The sequence below is a fragment of the Exophiala spinifera genome (genome assembly GCF_000836115.1).
Source record: "Exophiala spinifera strain CBS 89968 unplaced genomic scaffold supercont1.1, whole genome shotgun sequence".
In the NCBI taxonomy this organism is placed as follows: Eukaryota; Fungi; Ascomycota; class Eurotiomycetes; order Chaetothyriales; family Herpotrichiellaceae; genus Exophiala; species Exophiala spinifera.
The window spans coordinates 4,506,378-4,521,842 of record NW_015622513.1 but is presented as its reverse complement, the minus strand read 5'-3'; the positions used below and the strand labels follow the sequence as shown (position 1 = coordinate 4,521,842).

The window sequence follows — 15,465 nt, the reverse complement described above, 5'->3', positions numbered from 1 at the left end:
GATTACGCTCATCTATTCATTCGTCCACCGTTGACCCTACCGCAAGTACTCGAAAGAGCCCACTATGCTCGCACTACAGCGCAAGTCGAGTCCTGCAGGCTCATGCACTGCCAACATCCTACCATGTCGCATCCACCATGACGGTCCGACCAAAGTCACCAAGAGATACTGGAGTCCGCGCGATGAGAAAGGTAATCCAGGGTATCTCGGCCCTGCATGGGGCAGAATCGAAACTGAGCTGAATTGAACGATGTGACAGACCAGACTAAGACCGCCTACTTTCGCGGCCGCCGATTACGGGGAAGAGTCATAGCCATCCCACAGGGCTATCACGGTGCGTCTTCCGGCTACGAAGTCTCTTGTACACCGCCATGATTCTTCCGATGCTGACCACCAATACACGCATACAGGCGTCGTCGCGAGATCCACCGATCGGTACCTCCCGCAGCCTCCCAAACCCCGTCCCACATACACAGCGGTGGACGAGGACATCGAGATCGAAGACGAAGAAGAAGAGCCGCCGGAGCCAGTCAAGGTTCTCGAAGAGGTAACCACTTTCGACGACGTTATAGTGTGGGGACACGACCAGGTTCCGAGCCAGGACGACGCGTTTGTCAAGGGTCTTGAAGAATGGATTTCGTTCGCCGAAGCTATACACGGGAAACCCAGGGCTGCAGACACGGACAAGCCGCAACAAGCAGGCACCGAGTCCGCATCCTGAGACGCACACGAACCCAATACAGCAATATCGATACCAGAACACCAACACCTCCCGGACGTACCTAGGTACAGAACCCATGTCGCTCTGAACCAAGACCTGCTTGTTCACGCCCCCGGAACACCCGAGACACCACAAGGCCCTTCGTGGCCATGATGTTCGCATTCGTCAAATGGGCCGAAACCGAGTTACATCACTCTCAACGCAGCACCGCTACTGAGGACTGTTGCTCCAACCAAAGATGGTCCTGCACCTGGACCCCCTACAGCGCAAATCAGGACTCTGACCGCCGAGTCTCGAGATATTCCTTCTTGGCTTGAGCCCAATCCTTCTTCAACCGAGCATACTTTTCGCACTCGACACACCTCCGCCAATACGCCTTGAAGATCTCGCTGGCCTCCTCCTTCTCCTTCCTCTTACCCCCGGCATCGTCACCACTCCACTTGTCCAATTGCCTGCCGTCCTTGTCGTACTTTCGGCCGCCTTTATGGTTCGCGTACCTCCGGGCACGCGTCATGCCCATCTGGATGAATTTCCTCGTCATGTCGGCACCCACGAGATCGTCACGTTCGACGTACGACTGGAAGATTGTCCACAGAACTTGTGCCGATTTCTGCGCGATTGGTACCGTGCGAAAGGCCCAGTACGGCAGAATTAGACTCTTGTATGGCTCAAAGGAAAGCACGCCTATTTCTCCACGGGCAATCTCGTATGAGTAGCATAATCCTGCATCAGTCAGGGCCGGCGTGTCCAGCGGCGGATTGGGTGTGAGAAGAGTCTTCTCGCTGGTCTTTGGCATAGCTTGGGATTTTGTACATATAGACATACATACTGATGCAAATGGGCGGGTTTTCTTGGGCATAGATGGTACTTGAGGTATGACGCGCTCATCTACAGTCAGATGCAGAATATGTCTTGGCGGACCTTTCCCATCCCCCCCCCTTTTTCACTTTCAAATAACTCAATCATGGCGTGTAACGCTGAGTAGTTCTTAGCCTCCGCGAAGAGTGGCCTCTTGTATACGCCAGTGATCGAGATGATACCCATAGTAGACGGGCATTCTTGCTCCAAAGCAGCAAACAAACGCTTCGAAGGGTCGTGACACCATGACCGTTCTCTACTATGGTTTCCATTAGTGTCGGGTTTGTCCTCTGCTTGGACGGTGACAACACATCATTCGGTGAAAAGTTCTCAGCGAGCGTCAGATTTATGCAGCAAAAGGCCACTATCAATTGCATTGTGTTGACACAATTCATATTCTTCCTCTTCATAATTTACATGCCCCTGCTACTTTATGAAAGTGCCCAACACATACACCAGTTGATCTTGTTCTTCTCTTCTGCCATATGTAGACGATCGCTACTTGATACTTCCAGATGAACCATGCAACATGTATAGATGTCCTGTCATACTCGATGGATCAGTGTTGACTATCTGTTTTGGCGAGTCTGCTGATGTTTGCAAAGGCCGTGCTGCTGCGATTGTGGCACATGTCGAGCAATGTTTCGAAGGAAGAATGAACAAAAAGAGCAAAATGGAGGTGCCAGCCGACCAAGAACAAGATGCACACCAAAAATAGTGGAAGCAGTATCATGTTCTCAGGAGCACCGCAACAATCGGCTCATTTGGCGGATTGTGGAGTGTTTGTGACGTTTTCCTTGCCACTGGCAGGCTCAATCTTGATCGTAACCTTTTTCGGACTAGGTGTCTTCTTGGTGGATTCGCCAGTTTCTTGGAGGGTTGGAAGAGCTGATGCAGCCTTTTGAGAAGCCTCGATATAGTTGCTGGCGGCAGCTGTGACAGGTATGTTGGTGCGGACAGCTGTGGTATTCGTGATCGATTGAAGTCCACCTTGCATAGGCCATTGAGAGTTGCGGGTCACACTGACTGACTTGTTCACACCGGGCATATCACTTGAAATTGGAAAGTCAGCAGTGCAAGGACAGGGATTGCGCAGTAAGGCTGAACTTACGCCGGAGAGACTGACGTCGCTGGGGTGAAACTATTGCTAGCTCCCGCAGGTGATTGGTAGCTTCCTATGGGACTGATGTGATTGCCCATGTCTTGAAGTCGAGTCAAGGTTGGAGATGGGGTGTGTTCAACAGAGTAGCTGTACTCTCGACTGCGCCAGTTCCGACGTTCTTGACTTTGCTGCTTCAATTGCTTCTGGGCCTTGGTGTCTGCAAATCGAAGAAAGAGCTTAACGCCATCGTGTTCGGTCAGAACAGAGTGGTATTCTCTGATGACACGCTCGGCAACTTCGCGACTTTCGAATCTGAGAAGGTCAGTTTTAATCTCTTGTGGACAAGGACATTGCAAAATACCTGGCAAAGCCAACTTCTTTGCTAACCCCCGAGGGCACATCTCGACAGATTTTAGTCGAAACGGCGCGGTAAGGGAGGAAGTGCTTGGCAAGATCCTACAAGAGTGAGTGACAAGGGAAGCATGCAGGCAGCTATCAACGTACGGATTCATTCCAATCAATGGGAACTCCGGTACAGTAGATGTTGGTGGAGCTCTTGTCCTCAAGGTCCTTGAGGCGAGAATTACGAGATTTCTGCAGAGGATCAGCTATGGACTGGACATAGACGCTTTGGCATACCTGGGCATAGCTAGCTTGGAACCCAAGATGGAAAAAGCCTCGAATGCAATTTTCCGCAGCAGCAGGAGAGTAGTACATGACAAAGCCGAAGCTGTGGCTGTGTCAGTCGAGCTGAAGTTGAAGGGGACATTAGGAGCATACCCTTTACACTTGCCAGTGTCCTGCTCAATGATGGCTTTGCATGATTCGATCTCTCCGAAGCGGGAAGCCCAGCGTTCGAGATCTTCGTCCGTCGTATCCGGCATGAAACCACGAATGTAAACATTGGTGATACCTTCTGGGTTCTGGAGACATTTGGCAAGACTGAGCTCTTCCTGATTGGTCCAGAGGGCCGGGACAGCACGCGGAATTGGCGGATCACGAGATACAAGTTCGTCCAAGTTGACCATTTCATACGACTTGTTGTCAGCACACTTCATAGGTTGGATGGGTCCAGAAATGTACTGTGCAGTGTTTGACGCCGTAGTCAGGTAGGGGACGCCAGGGTAATACTCAGAGTGACCCTGAAGGCCGATGGCTTGGTTGTTGTTAGTGTTTTCTTCATTGGATGACCAGGATGTTCGACGAGCTGCGTCAAAGCTGTTGGCGTTTGAAGCCATGCCATATGGCCAGCAATAGCCAGACAGAGGACCAGCAGGCATGTTGTTACCCATGAAGTTAGGAAACATTCCAGTAGGCATGTATGGCAACTGGGAAGCCGTGTCTCCTGAAGAAGCTTGGTTCTGACCATAGAAGGAGCTCAGCGGAACTGTCTGGCCAGATGGAAGAACCATGAGAGGGTTGTTGTAGCCTTGACGTTGGCCAGCTCCAGTGGCTTCGCCGTCCATTTGGTTGGATGCTGGAAGGTTTGCCTTGAGGTTCTGCATATTGGCCAGTGGGTTGTTGGCTGTCATACCCAGTCCTGGGTGACAGTGAACATTCTTCCCACATGACGGCAACGCCAATCTCTTACCTCCAGTGTATGCTTGTGGGTAGGCTGATCCTGTGTAGGGAAGTCGAGACGGATGGTAGCCGGCGTAGGCTGTGCCTGGGCCAGCTTGAGTTCCGGTCTTCTCGGACATGACTGCCATTCGAAGTCAGTAGGAGCTGGCGACGAGTGCTAGAGCACCACAGAAGTCCAAGGAGAAGTATACCACTCACCCACAGTTGCACCAGCCAAGGGGATAGCCGTACCACGTCCAGTGGGTTTCTCCTTGCTGAGGATTTGGTGGAAATGATAGAGCAGCAATGGGATGGGTACAATGAGCAGCCAAAATGCAGTCGGGATGGATGATAATGGTGAGGAGGGCTAACAGCGGAGGGGGGTGTCTGAAGCAAAGCTGTAGCTATGTGTTCTGTGTACAGAAGAAAAGCAGAAGAGAGGAGAGGAGAGAAGGAAACAGAAGACATCTTTGCTGGGTGGCCAGTCCATCAATGGAAGGAGCACCAACAATAGCGGAAGGTTGTTGTTGTATTGCCAACAATGGCAAGAGCAACGCCTATTCATCTCTATGGGCTCAGCCCAATTGAGATTCCGAAGAAACACCTGCAAAGCCAACAATAGGGAAAGTGCCATGTTACCTCAACGTTGCTGCGTCTCTCGATCCCATGTGCTGGATAATCTGCTCCCATAAAAGGAGACTGCCTTGGGTGCCATCGTCTTGGGCCCCAGGAAGCGAGACAAGTCACGTTCATTCTAGCTGCCAATCAACAAGCTTGATCTTAATACCAGCATCGATGCGCGTGCAGTCATGAACTTGAGAACTGTGCATTACAGGCTCCACTTGACAGTCATAGATATCGGAAGAACTTCGCTTTTGTGGGAGAAGGTGTGGTCAAGCGGACGACCGAGGGTTACGATGAAGGATGTGAGGTTGTAGATGTTGTAGTAGATGGAAGTGAAGGCATGCGATCAGTGGGAGTCAATGGTTCACCGTATACTGGCAGCAGCCCCCATGGGTGAAGTATTTGTGCCAAATTGCAAATATTGGAGAAATGCAAGCCTCGACTCCAACCTCGCTGCGAAAATCATTGAGATTCTGTCTGGACATGCGGAAACCTCGTTACCTGCAGGTTTCGCGGAGAGCTTTTGTCTGAGTCACTGTCATGGCCGATACCGCATCGAAGGAGGTCTGGCAGGAAGTAAGGTGTTGTAACCTTATACTCATATCTGGCTGACATCTGAGTAGTTTTTCGTCCAACATGACTCTCTTGTATCCCTCCTTGACAGCCATGCCGCCGTCCTCGTTGAATTACGACATCGTTACGCTGGGAGCAGCGAGGCCGTGGAAGCACTCACGACACGACTACTCAGCACAGAAACCCTACTTGCAGGGTTCAAATCGTCTACAGAAGCATTAGTATGCAATTTCTGTCCTGTCCCGTGCCCTTTGCGCGTTGACTGATCGCAACAGAGATCAATCACCGATCAAGACGACTTCGAGTCGACGGATGCTGCTAGTGGTCGACACGCTCCTTTGCCCACTGCCACACCCATGGTCGACTCTAGCGGGCTGTTTTCATTCGATGCGAATCCGTCGATTGTCAGTGACTTGCTCAAGGGTAACACAACTCCCAAGCGCAAACTGCAGGCCGATGGAGATACGGACCTTGAACATGAGCGCAAGAAGCCAAAACCGAATGGTCAATTTCAGCAAGAATCCTCGGAAGAGGAAGACTCTTTTGTACGGGGAGTTGAGGCTCGAGTTCAAGCAAAAGCAAACCGAAAGAAGGACAGAACAGAAAAGAAGCGGAAAAGGCAGAGTGACGGCTCTACATCCGGGGGAAAGAAAAGCCATCAGAACAAGAGACAGAAGCAGGAAGGCAAGCCATCTGGGAACAAGCCTCTAGAAACCAGACAGAACAACAATGGCAAGAGGCCACAAGCATCGTCGAAAAGCAGTATGCGCGGCAACAAGACTCACAAAAAACGGAAGAGGTGAACTTTGTGGCCTGGGAATAGAACCTCGCCCCTGCTTCATTTCATGAGCACAGAAAAACCGGGTTTAACAATCAGTAACAAGCATTTCTGTTGCATATGGCTGTCGTGTTCCACCATGTCACCACAGCAAACAATTGCCGTGTATCACCCTCCTAAGGACCCCTTCCCTGTACGAGTGTGAGGTTTGTCACACAGCCTTTAAGTTTCGTCTGGGTATTGCCCCTTCAAAATGACACACCCTCATGACTTCGGATTTCGAAGTCGTGTCGTTCACTTCCCCCCGGAAACTTGGTAAGCTTCCTGGTGCTCTACAACAAGGCTTCTCAAAATCTGCTGACACCAAGGCCACCCAGCCGTACGCAGGAGCCGAGAGATATGCTAGCGAGTTGGATATCCCTCTATAAAGCAACGAGCTGAAAACAGTCGAGAAATGAAAAGAAAGCTCAAGTCGAAGATATTGGCCGCCCTTTTCGCAATGCCGGAAATGACGATGCTGGGTGATCACAATTCTGACCGGACTCGGCGTCCAAGTAAAACACCATGTTTGCACGAGGCCCCAGCGATGCGTGGAAGTCGCCACGAACAGCAACGCAAACAGCAGACCCTGGAGAACGAACAGGCTCGCGACGAACTCCGGCATCACGGCATCAAAGTCCGTGATTTCCAGGTCGAAATTGATGCTAGAAAGCGCCGCAGCACAACGGCTGAAACAACAGAGCATGTTGCTAGAACGCACTGATTGCCCAGTTCGCAAGCTGTCATGGAGTCGAAGGGGAGAGCCGGACATAGAGACGTCAAGGCTGCCCGGGACGCTACCCCTGAAGCCGATACCATAGCATTTGATGGAAGTGATTGTTGGATCCGTAATCAACTATCGTTTTTGCCCTCCAAAGCTTTTTGGTCTGTCTCTTTCAGCTCTTCGCCCTGCTTCTTGCCCCATGTCCAGACCTCCCAGATCTGGTCCATGATCATTGAGCCATATCCCTCGCCTTGTTCAATCTTTTCTTGCTCTTCTCGTAGACGTCGTTCTTTCCAGCCCTCGGTTTCCCCACCCATCCATATCTCTTTGGCCTTTTCCTCCAAGATCGAACCTTTCCTGGGCAACAGTTGTCCGCCGGATTCTTCGAGAAGGTGCCTCCGGCGCTCGCGGTCTTGGGCCTGCGCAGCTTGGATTTCGCTAGCACGTTTTGGCATAGCAAACGGCGCGGGAACGTGGCCTAGGAGCCCTGAGCCCGTGCGTTCTTTCAACTGATAGTTCGCCGAAATTACAAAGGCCCCAGATAACGAGAAGGTGTAGAGATCGAGTTTCCGAGGAGGGAGGATTATTAGAACCGGTGCAATTACAAGAGTCGCAAAAGACGCAGTGTACAGGAATTTGTGATAGTCATCGGTCATTTTCTGCCGCTGCAGCAGCGAGGGCTCTCCTTCAGCCGAACCCATTGCAGCTCAGAAAAACCAAAGGTAAAACCACAACCCTCAAAATGTTTGTTGACTGTGAAATTGATCTCTTTGATGCGGAGAAGGATTTATTCTCGATCAAGTCGGAGGTATTCAAGTGGAACCGCTCTATTCGCAGGCGGTGCTACGAGTACTGTTTGGTCTTGAAAATTGACGGTTTCGTCCTAATGCTGCTCCGTAGTTCTGTTGGTCTGCCGTGGTTCCCGTTTTTCACCTTCCAGCTGCAAATTCGCAGACCTCTCTTCCCTTCACATCTCTCGATCTTTGAAAACATCATTGCCAATCCAACGCCCAGCCGAGTATCTCCAATGAGGGCGGTCTCTGTAGATATACAGAGGAACCAAAGCTCGGGAGGTTGAGGCCACCTGACCTCAACATTCAAACATGATGGCGATGGTAAGAGTCCAGCAAGCCCTCGTCGAATTTTGCTCATTCTTTCACAGGACCCCTCTACTGAATACAGTTTCGGCCACTGGATGAGCAGCTCCGATGTCACCAAAGCGTATGCGTTCACCCTTTCATTCCCCCCTTCTCTTTGCAGGATGCACTTTTGACAAAATGGGAATCTCTCTGAATATTCTTGAAGAGACGAAAAATATTATTTTGCTTTCTGAAACATTCCGGAAATATGCGCACTCTTCAGACTCTAGCCGGGAAATCATAACTGACCATTTCGCGTAAGCAGTGATATAAACAAGCTGATCATGGACTATTTGATCACCGAGGGGTACCCATCGGCTGCTCAGAAGTTCGCTGCCGAGGCCAATATTCAGCAAAAGGCAGACTTGACAGCTATCGAGGAAAGAGTACGAATCAGGGATTCCATACATCGCGGAGACCTGCAGCAGGCGATTGAGCTGATCAACGACCTCAACCCAGAAGTAAGTGCTGTCCTTGTCCCACCTCATCGCCAGTTTTCATGATTAGATTGGTTTTCATGCACCACTCATAGCCTTCGGGCCGAGATGAGAGCAAAACACCTTCAGTCCTCAGTATGATTTGTTATCTCTTATGCCATATTCTATTCACGATGTTCTGCTTTTCCAAGAACTGACGATTTTTCATTAGCTCTTGGACACGGACAAGAAACTTCATTTCTCGCTTCTGCGTCTCCAACTCGTAGAGCTCATCCGTCTCAGTTTCAACTCTTCTGATCAAACTCTTGTCGGGAATGCTATCGAATTCGCCATGCACAACCTGTCACCATACGTACCACTCGATCCACAATTCAAGACCGACTTGGAGCGAGCAATGGCCCTGCTAATAGTCCCAAAAGAATCATGGGCAAAGGCAGCAACTGCATCAGGATCTGCGCAGGCGGTCAACGATTTCGGTGCTCTCGCCGAGCTAGTTGACCCCTCTTTGAGACAGAAAGTCGCCAAGGATGTCAACGAAGCCATTCTACAGTCTCAAGATCAGAAGAGAGAGGCCAACATTCGCTACCTGGTGAAAGTACGTACTTGGGCTGAACGACTTGCCCGGGAGAAGCGACTTAATATACCGGAAGATCTCGCTTTTGATGCCGATCCCGACAAGGCCGCAAAGGAGGACCAGAACGGTCACAACGGAGACACTGAGATGACTGAAAACGGCAGTGAGGAGAACGGCGGTGGAGACGCCGAGCTTGCTCGATATACGAACATTCCGTCTTGACAATGATTGATTCGGAGCACACGACGACCACCCTGGAAGAACATCTTATTCCACCAAGACGATATCCATATGAGGGAGGAGCAGGCCTAAACCGGCAGCAGCGCCGGTGGTACAGAAAGCCGGTGCGCTGGTACGCCATTAGGAAATGTACATTGGACACGATTCATGATATAGTTGTCACATTAGCGAAGGCGTTGGCTGGGTGAATTTCATTACCAGAAAATACAAATTTTTATACCCCCCATTGTCATGGCCAGATCCAATCCTAATGGCTTTCGTTTTGAGGCAGTACCTTAAAATGCCAGATAGTAAACGTCGCCTCCAACGCCATGCTTCTTTAATAAACAAGTGATAGTCAATCCAAGCCCATCCGCCGCACAGCGTGATCATTCATGCACCCGGAGCCCTACCAGTTCCACGTACGACTACTAGCGGTGAAGACCGGCGGCTTCCAGTTCAACCTGCTTGCGTCGATCCTCTTCGTGCCTTTTACCTTTTCCTTCTCCCGCCTCTTCTCCTGCCATTCGAGCAACTCATCGCGGACGACAATGATCCAGGCGCCCTTGTGGTACCTCAGCAGCTTGAGCACCTCGAGCTGCTCATGGACGTCCTTCTCCGTCATGCTCGTCAAGCTCGCAATCTCGGCGATGCTCGTGCTGAACTGGCTGCTCGGCGCACCGAAGGCCAGGCTGCTGTGCGGATGCAAGTGTTCGCTGCTGGGCGTGTGGCTCGCACTGCCCGGGGGCGGCAGTCTCGCGGGGTCGCTCAGCAGCTCGACCAGCACCTCCTTCCAATATTGCCTGTAGCCCAACAGGCCCAGATCACTCAAAGGCTTCTCGGGGGAGCCGAGCTTGCCCTCGCGCTTGCTGAGCTCGTAGCTGAAGGCGATCAGCAGCCTACCCAGGCCCTGGCGCTGGTACTGCGGCAGAGTCAGGATGCACGCCAGGTTGTACCCCTCGGCCGACTCCTTTTCCTTGGAGAAGTACCCGACGAGGTGGCACCCGTGCTCGTCCCGCGTGACCATGCAGTAGAACAAGAAGGGGTCGACGTCGTAGTAGAGCGTCTTGTGGTCCAGAAACAGCTTCGACAGCAGGCACATGTTGCGACACCAGGTCCGCTGCCGCCGCCCGTCGACCTCGAAAAAGGACACAAAGTCGTCCCGGTAGATCTCGTTGCCCGGCGGGTGGCGGAGCTCGCACTTGGACCGGTGCCGCTCAAACGCCTTTCGCGACGAAAAGTACGACAGACAGAACTCGTCAATGTACACCATGTCGACGTCGGCGAACTCTTGCGGGTACGGGCTGAAGTACCACGGCTCGATGACGTGTTTGCCCATCTGGATCTTTTCGAGGTTCCGCACGAGATGGATCTGCGCGTGGTTCTGCACCATCGAACCTCCCGTGCGGAGCTTCTCAATCTCCTCCTCGGGCTCCAGGATCGTGGGGACCTTCTCCTCCGTCTTGGTCACGTCCGTCATCTCGACATCCGTAACCCCGGTGGGGAGTAGCTCCGTGCTGTCCTCCTGACTGAGACTGGGCAGTGGAGTGCCGGCTTGAGCGAGCGCCGGGTCATCTGCAAGCAGAGAAGAGTCGTCACGGTTCTCCTTCCCGCCCGCCTTGGAAGGAATAGGCCGTTTACGGTCATTGCCGGCTTTGGACGTGAGCAAGTCAGGCGTTGCGGACCCAGGTCGTGAGTCTGTTCGAGGACGTCCTGCCTTGTTGGTGGTGGTGATGGATTTCGCTTGTGTGTTCTTCGTCGACGACGTCTTGGTCGTCACTGTGGTTTTCTTCTTCTCGGGCTTTTCGGGAGCGGGCCATTCGACTTCTTGAGAGAGATCGATTCGCTCGGCCGAGATCCATTCTGTTCGTCGTTAGACACACAAGATCATCAGTCTAAACGAGCCGAGTCGAGCGAAGTACTCACCATCGAGACGCTTGTTGAATTCAACATAGTGCACGCTATACATTTGTCAGTTACCATTCACTCTCCGATGATCATCATCTCTGCTGCTCCCATTCTAGACATACTAGAACTTCAAAGAGCCGTTTCGCTGCTTTATGGATAATATTTCTGCTTTTCTGGGTTCGCCGTTCTATGGAGTAACAATTATTAGTCCTTTGTTCACCATCCATGCTTGCACGCATCGCAATATAGCAGTCACGTGACTGGTGTCGAAGAACTGCGGGAAAAACTCACCTTTTCAACAAATGCCTTTACACCGATCCTAAAGTGAAGAATTAGTATCATCAGGGATGACTGGGCGCGCATGATATTGAAATCCAGGTAGGTCTAAGGACATACTGCAATTGATTGAGCGTAGCGAAGCCTTTGATGACCGGTTCGGGTGTACCATTTGACTCGCCACCATGATCACCGCCCGCCATAATGATGGCGTCAGCGAAGCGACGGTTTCTATTGAACGAAAGGAGTTTTGAATTTGTGGTTGAATAATTATGATAAAAAGTCGATCTGAAGCCTCTGGTGATTCTGGTGGATGAAGTGGCGGGAGGAAGTTTAGAGGAGCCTTTGGCGGTACAAGCGAGCGCTCGACACTCTCACAGAGCCCAAAATGAAATGTCTCTGGTTCGACGCTACGGTACAGGTGCCTGACCCTAGTGCACTTGAGTGACTTTTTGTGCCACCGTAGTAGAAAGCTGCGCCATCTTCGGCACACTTGACCGTATTCTCCCCACCATTGAGTACCCGAGAACGAATACCCGAGTTCCCGCATACCCAGGGTTGTTGCGGATAGGATAACGTCCCTCGATGGAAAAGTTAATCGCGCACTTCAACATCTACAGAGACGGCAAGGCCGGACGGCTAAAGCATCTTCACCTCAAGAGAATGGTCCCATGAATACTACTGCTACATCTGCAGCACCGCTAAGTAGAAGGCGCAAATCACGCTCTTCCCTAGCTTGCTTGCCCTGTCGATCACGGCACCTAAAATGTGATGGAGTTCGGCCATACTGCAGCCGGTGTATCGTAGCCGCCCAGCAATGCCAATACGCTCAGTCGCGAAGAGGCGGCCTGGACCGCGCCGCTCTAGCTGAGCGACGCAAAAGGCTCGAGGCCACGGGGTCGACTCAGGCTGAATCTGGATCGGCCGACATCTTGAGGCCACTGCAATCCTCTTGGGCTCTTCCCAGGGATCGGGAAGCCCCTCTGCAACCACCGCTGCCGCTGTCTGGCGTCGTTGGAGCAGACATCACCAACGACTATGAAACAGACGCAGGATCATCAACAAGCTCGCCCCGAGGAGGCATTGACGACGACATTGAAGGGGATTCTCTGATCGCTTCGTACTACCAGAACTTTCACAAATTCCACCCACTCGTATTGCCACAGAAGCACTTGATACGAATCCACCGGACACCGACCATAAAGTTGAATTTGAGACCTCTCCTTGCCGTACTTCGCCTCATTGGTCACATTTACAGCGCCCGAGAATGGTCGACAAGCCTCAGAGATCATGTCGAAGCTCGCTTCGCGGAGGCTTCGCATGCAGACCCAATCATGGTCCAATGTCGAACATTGTATTCCATAGCGTTATTCTGGAACACTTACAAGGACGAATCCAAGAAGGAAATGGACGCCGCTGTTCGACTGGCACTTGATCTACAAATGTTTCGGCGGGACTTTGCCGCCAAGCAGGGCTCGCAAGACGCCGTATTGACCGAGTGCTGGAGACGGACGTGGTGGACGCTGTACATGATCGATGCCTTTTACGCAGGAACCCTTGGAACCATGAATTTCGCTACTATAGACATCGTCTCCACTGTCGACTTGCCAAGCGAGGAGTGGGAGTATGAAGAAGGGGTGAGTAGTCCGCCGCCGAGCGCTCCCTATCGATCCGATCGCCACCTTTCTTTTGCCAATGTCAGTGTCGCATTGTTTCGGTACTACTGACTAAAATTGTCCTTTGTCTGTATAGCAAATCCCTGAACCGAAGACGCTGCAAGATTTCGATTGTCGCGACCTAGCTCCAGAATCGACGTCGTTCTCGTCCTTTGCCTATCTCATTGGTGCCGTACGATGTTCCGCACTGGCAATATCTACAGCACCAAAGGTTGCGACGAGCGAATGCTCACAACAAATTCTCCAGGCAGCCGATGCGGTCATCAATGGATGGCTTCTTCTATTGCCCAAGGGCCGGAAACAGGTCATGAGCAAAACTGGGGAGTTGGACGAACTCATGTTTCAAGCACACCTCTTGATCCACGTGTAAGTATCTCTCCCCAAACTTGACCCCTGCACCGTTTGCAGCAAGTAGGCTGCTAAGTAAACATGCTGATCCCTCTTCCCCTTTTCAGCGCAACTATCGGCCTCCACAGACCATTATCAGATCTCAAGTTCAACCCGATAGAATGGATTTCGAGTTGTGCCCGAGCTCCACCCCGCGAAACACCCACGCCAGAACTCATCAATGTGCATACGGTGCGAGTCTTGAAGTCGATAGAAGCACAGATCCGCCTTTTGGCGTTACCGACGACGGAGCAGTTCCACCACAGTCCTTTTACCACCTGCATGGTCAGCGAAGGAACCTTGGCGCTACTCTCGGGATGCAAGTTCCTGTTCAAAGGAAAAGAACTCGCCGTCGCCAGGGACCAGATTCGTATGACTATTGGGTGTCTCAAGGTGCTGGGTGAGGTGTGGCCCAGGACGGCAAAGAATGTACAGGAGATCCAGACCATCGCTCGACACGTTCTTGGGCTGGGGAACCCTGGGGCGACCGAGCCAGACAACAGTGTACGCGGGCCCAGCGAAGTTCCAAGTCTTTCATCAAACGACCAGGGCCAAACGACGAATGAGGGACCCGATGATGAAGATCCTTCGCCCAACAACGATATCGATATATTTCCTTCCTTGGGTTCTATGGAGGATCTTTGTGGGTGGTTTAATAATAATCCGAGCGAGTTCGCTCAAGACCCTTCTTGGTGGACAGAGACCGCCCTTTCTTGAGGTAAGTTCTTCCGCGCGGTTGCGGTGTAATATGAACAAACATTGCCTTTTAGTACCTGTGCACACCAGTTTCAAAGCCCTTGTCCTCTTTGCCCCGTCCTTTTTACCCCGTCTTTATTGAGTATCAAACGTAATCACAACCTTCTTGTTCCGTCTTCTCTGTCTGGCACGCTCCCAGGCCAGTTCTGCCTTTTCAAAGGGGAACGACTCCACCTCCAATGGTTTGATGGCACCCTCGCCGACCATTTCCAGAGCCTGGCTCAGCCTGTGTGAGTCTGGCCTTACGATAAAATATACAGGACGCACTTCTGGATGGCTGACGGACTCTTTAGGTTTGACCTTTCCGTCGGCCCATTCTGGGGCCGGATCGCCAACAGTGACGATGGTTCCATTGCTCTTGACGGTTTCCCAGGTCTTGGTCAAGACGTCTCCGCCGACAGTGTCAAAAACCAGGTCCACATCCTTGATGTTGCCTTCCCAGCCGGGAGTGTCGTAGTCGTGCACCTCGTGTACTCCAAACTGTTGTTTTAGACGGTCGTGATTCCTGGATGAAGCCAGAGCAATCACCTTGGGGCCGGCGTTGGCGCCGCCAACTACTCCCAGTTTCTGCGCCAGCTGCACCGCCAACGTCCCGACCGCGCCGGACGCTCCTGTGACGAGGACCGTCATGCCAGCCGCAAGTTTCCCGTGATCCACAATCGCCTGCCAGGCCGTGAGAAGCGGGATGGGTAGTGCGGCGGCTTCGGCGTGTGTAATCGCGGGAGGCTTGAGGGAGAGTTCTTCGGCAAAGCTCACAGTGTAATCCGCTTGACCTTGGCCATGACTTGCCGCTGTGAGGAGGGCGACAACTTCCTGGCCAACCTCAAAAGGACCGCCGTACTCGGGACCCAGAGCTTCAATGATGCCCGAGACCTCATGTCCAGGAATTCGAGGCGCCGAGTAATCTTCGAACCATGTGACCTCGTCACCGGTGACTCCAGCGGCGAGAACTCGAACCAGAATTTCGGCGCCCTTGGGGACCGGAGTGGCCACGGAACTGTTTGTCGTGATTCTAGGGGACGAAGCGTCTCCCAATATCTGAACGGCTCTCATGTTCCTGAAATTGTGAATCTTGGAGTATATGATGTGTCTTGGGTTACCCTTGTGTGTTTTA

At 52.0% G+C, this 15,465-nt stretch overlaps 9 protein-coding genes across 9 annotated transcripts; 4 read left to right on the top strand and 5 right to left on the bottom strand.

The window, feature by feature from the left end:
- Nucleotides 1-64: 64 nt before the first annotated feature.
- Nucleotides 65-721, top strand: PV08_01663 (uncharacterized protein; the record flags this gene model as incomplete). Its single annotated transcript, XM_016376024.1, has 3 exons — nucleotides 65-191; nucleotides 260-334; nucleotides 411-721. The coding sequence occupies 3 exons, from the start codon at nucleotides 65-67 to the stop codon at nucleotides 719-721; spliced, it is 513 nt and encodes a 170-aa protein (XP_016241300.1).
- Nucleotides 722-992: 271 nt separating this feature from the next.
- Nucleotides 993-1,517, bottom strand: PV08_01662 (uncharacterized protein; the record flags this gene model as incomplete). The annotated part of the gene is made up of 1 exon (XM_016376023.1): nucleotides 993-1,517. One exon carries the CDS (start codon nucleotides 1,515-1,517, stop codon nucleotides 993-995), a length of 525 nt encoding a protein of 174 aa, XP_016241299.1.
- An 822-nt stretch (nucleotides 1,518-2,339) lies between these two features.
- PV08_01661 (uncharacterized protein) lies at nucleotides 2,340-4,381 on the bottom strand (the record flags this gene model as incomplete). The annotated part of the gene is made up of 6 exons (XM_016376022.1): nucleotides 2,340-2,631; nucleotides 2,691-2,993; nucleotides 3,043-3,137; nucleotides 3,186-3,275; nucleotides 3,321-3,411; nucleotides 3,462-4,381. 6 exons carry the CDS (start codon nucleotides 4,379-4,381, stop codon nucleotides 2,340-2,342), a joined length of 1,791 nt encoding a protein of 596 aa, XP_016241298.1.
- Nucleotides 4,382-5,405: 1,024 nt separating this feature from the next.
- On the top strand, nucleotides 5,406-6,241 carry PV08_01660 (uncharacterized protein; the record flags this gene model as incomplete). The annotated part of the gene is made up of 3 exons (XM_016376021.1): nucleotides 5,406-5,441; nucleotides 5,489-5,659; nucleotides 5,714-6,241. The coding sequence occupies 3 exons, from the start codon at nucleotides 5,406-5,408 to the stop codon at nucleotides 6,239-6,241; spliced, it is 735 nt and encodes a 244-aa protein (XP_016241297.1).
- An 866-nt stretch (nucleotides 6,242-7,107) lies between these two features.
- Nucleotides 7,108-7,680, bottom strand: PV08_01659 (uncharacterized protein; the record flags this gene model as incomplete). The annotated part of the gene is made up of 1 exon (XM_016376020.1): nucleotides 7,108-7,680. One exon carries the CDS (start codon nucleotides 7,678-7,680, stop codon nucleotides 7,108-7,110), a length of 573 nt encoding a protein of 190 aa, XP_016241296.1.
- A 405-nt stretch (nucleotides 7,681-8,085) lies between these two features.
- PV08_01658 (uncharacterized protein) lies at nucleotides 8,086-9,351 on the top strand (the record flags this gene model as incomplete). Its single annotated transcript, XM_016376019.1, has 4 exons — nucleotides 8,086-8,094; nucleotides 8,142-8,200; nucleotides 8,384-8,579; nucleotides 8,767-9,351. 4 exons carry the CDS (start codon nucleotides 8,086-8,088, stop codon nucleotides 9,349-9,351), a joined length of 849 nt encoding a protein of 282 aa, XP_016241295.1.
- Nucleotides 9,352-9,757: 406 nt separating this feature from the next.
- On the bottom strand, nucleotides 9,758-11,735 carry PV08_01657 (uncharacterized protein; the record flags this gene model as incomplete). Its single annotated transcript, XM_016376018.1, has 5 exons — nucleotides 9,758-11,211; nucleotides 11,275-11,309; nucleotides 11,379-11,443; nucleotides 11,548-11,575; nucleotides 11,653-11,735. The coding sequence occupies 5 exons, from the start codon at nucleotides 11,733-11,735 to the stop codon at nucleotides 9,758-9,760; spliced, it is 1,665 nt and encodes a 554-aa protein (XP_016241294.1).
- A 468-nt stretch (nucleotides 11,736-12,203) lies between these two features.
- PV08_01656 (uncharacterized protein) lies at nucleotides 12,204-14,312 on the top strand (the record flags this gene model as incomplete). Its single annotated transcript, XM_016376017.1, has 3 exons — nucleotides 12,204-13,169; nucleotides 13,285-13,574; nucleotides 13,664-14,312. The coding sequence occupies 3 exons, from the start codon at nucleotides 12,204-12,206 to the stop codon at nucleotides 14,310-14,312; spliced, it is 1,905 nt and encodes a 634-aa protein (XP_016241293.1).
- A 114-nt stretch (nucleotides 14,313-14,426) lies between these two features.
- Nucleotides 14,427-15,404, bottom strand: PV08_01655 (uncharacterized protein; the record flags this gene model as incomplete). Its single annotated transcript, XM_016376016.1, has 1 exon — nucleotides 14,427-15,404. The coding sequence occupies one exon, from the start codon at nucleotides 15,402-15,404 to the stop codon at nucleotides 14,427-14,429; it is 978 nt and encodes a 325-aa protein (XP_016241292.1).
- Nucleotides 15,405-15,465: the final 61 nt, after the last annotated feature.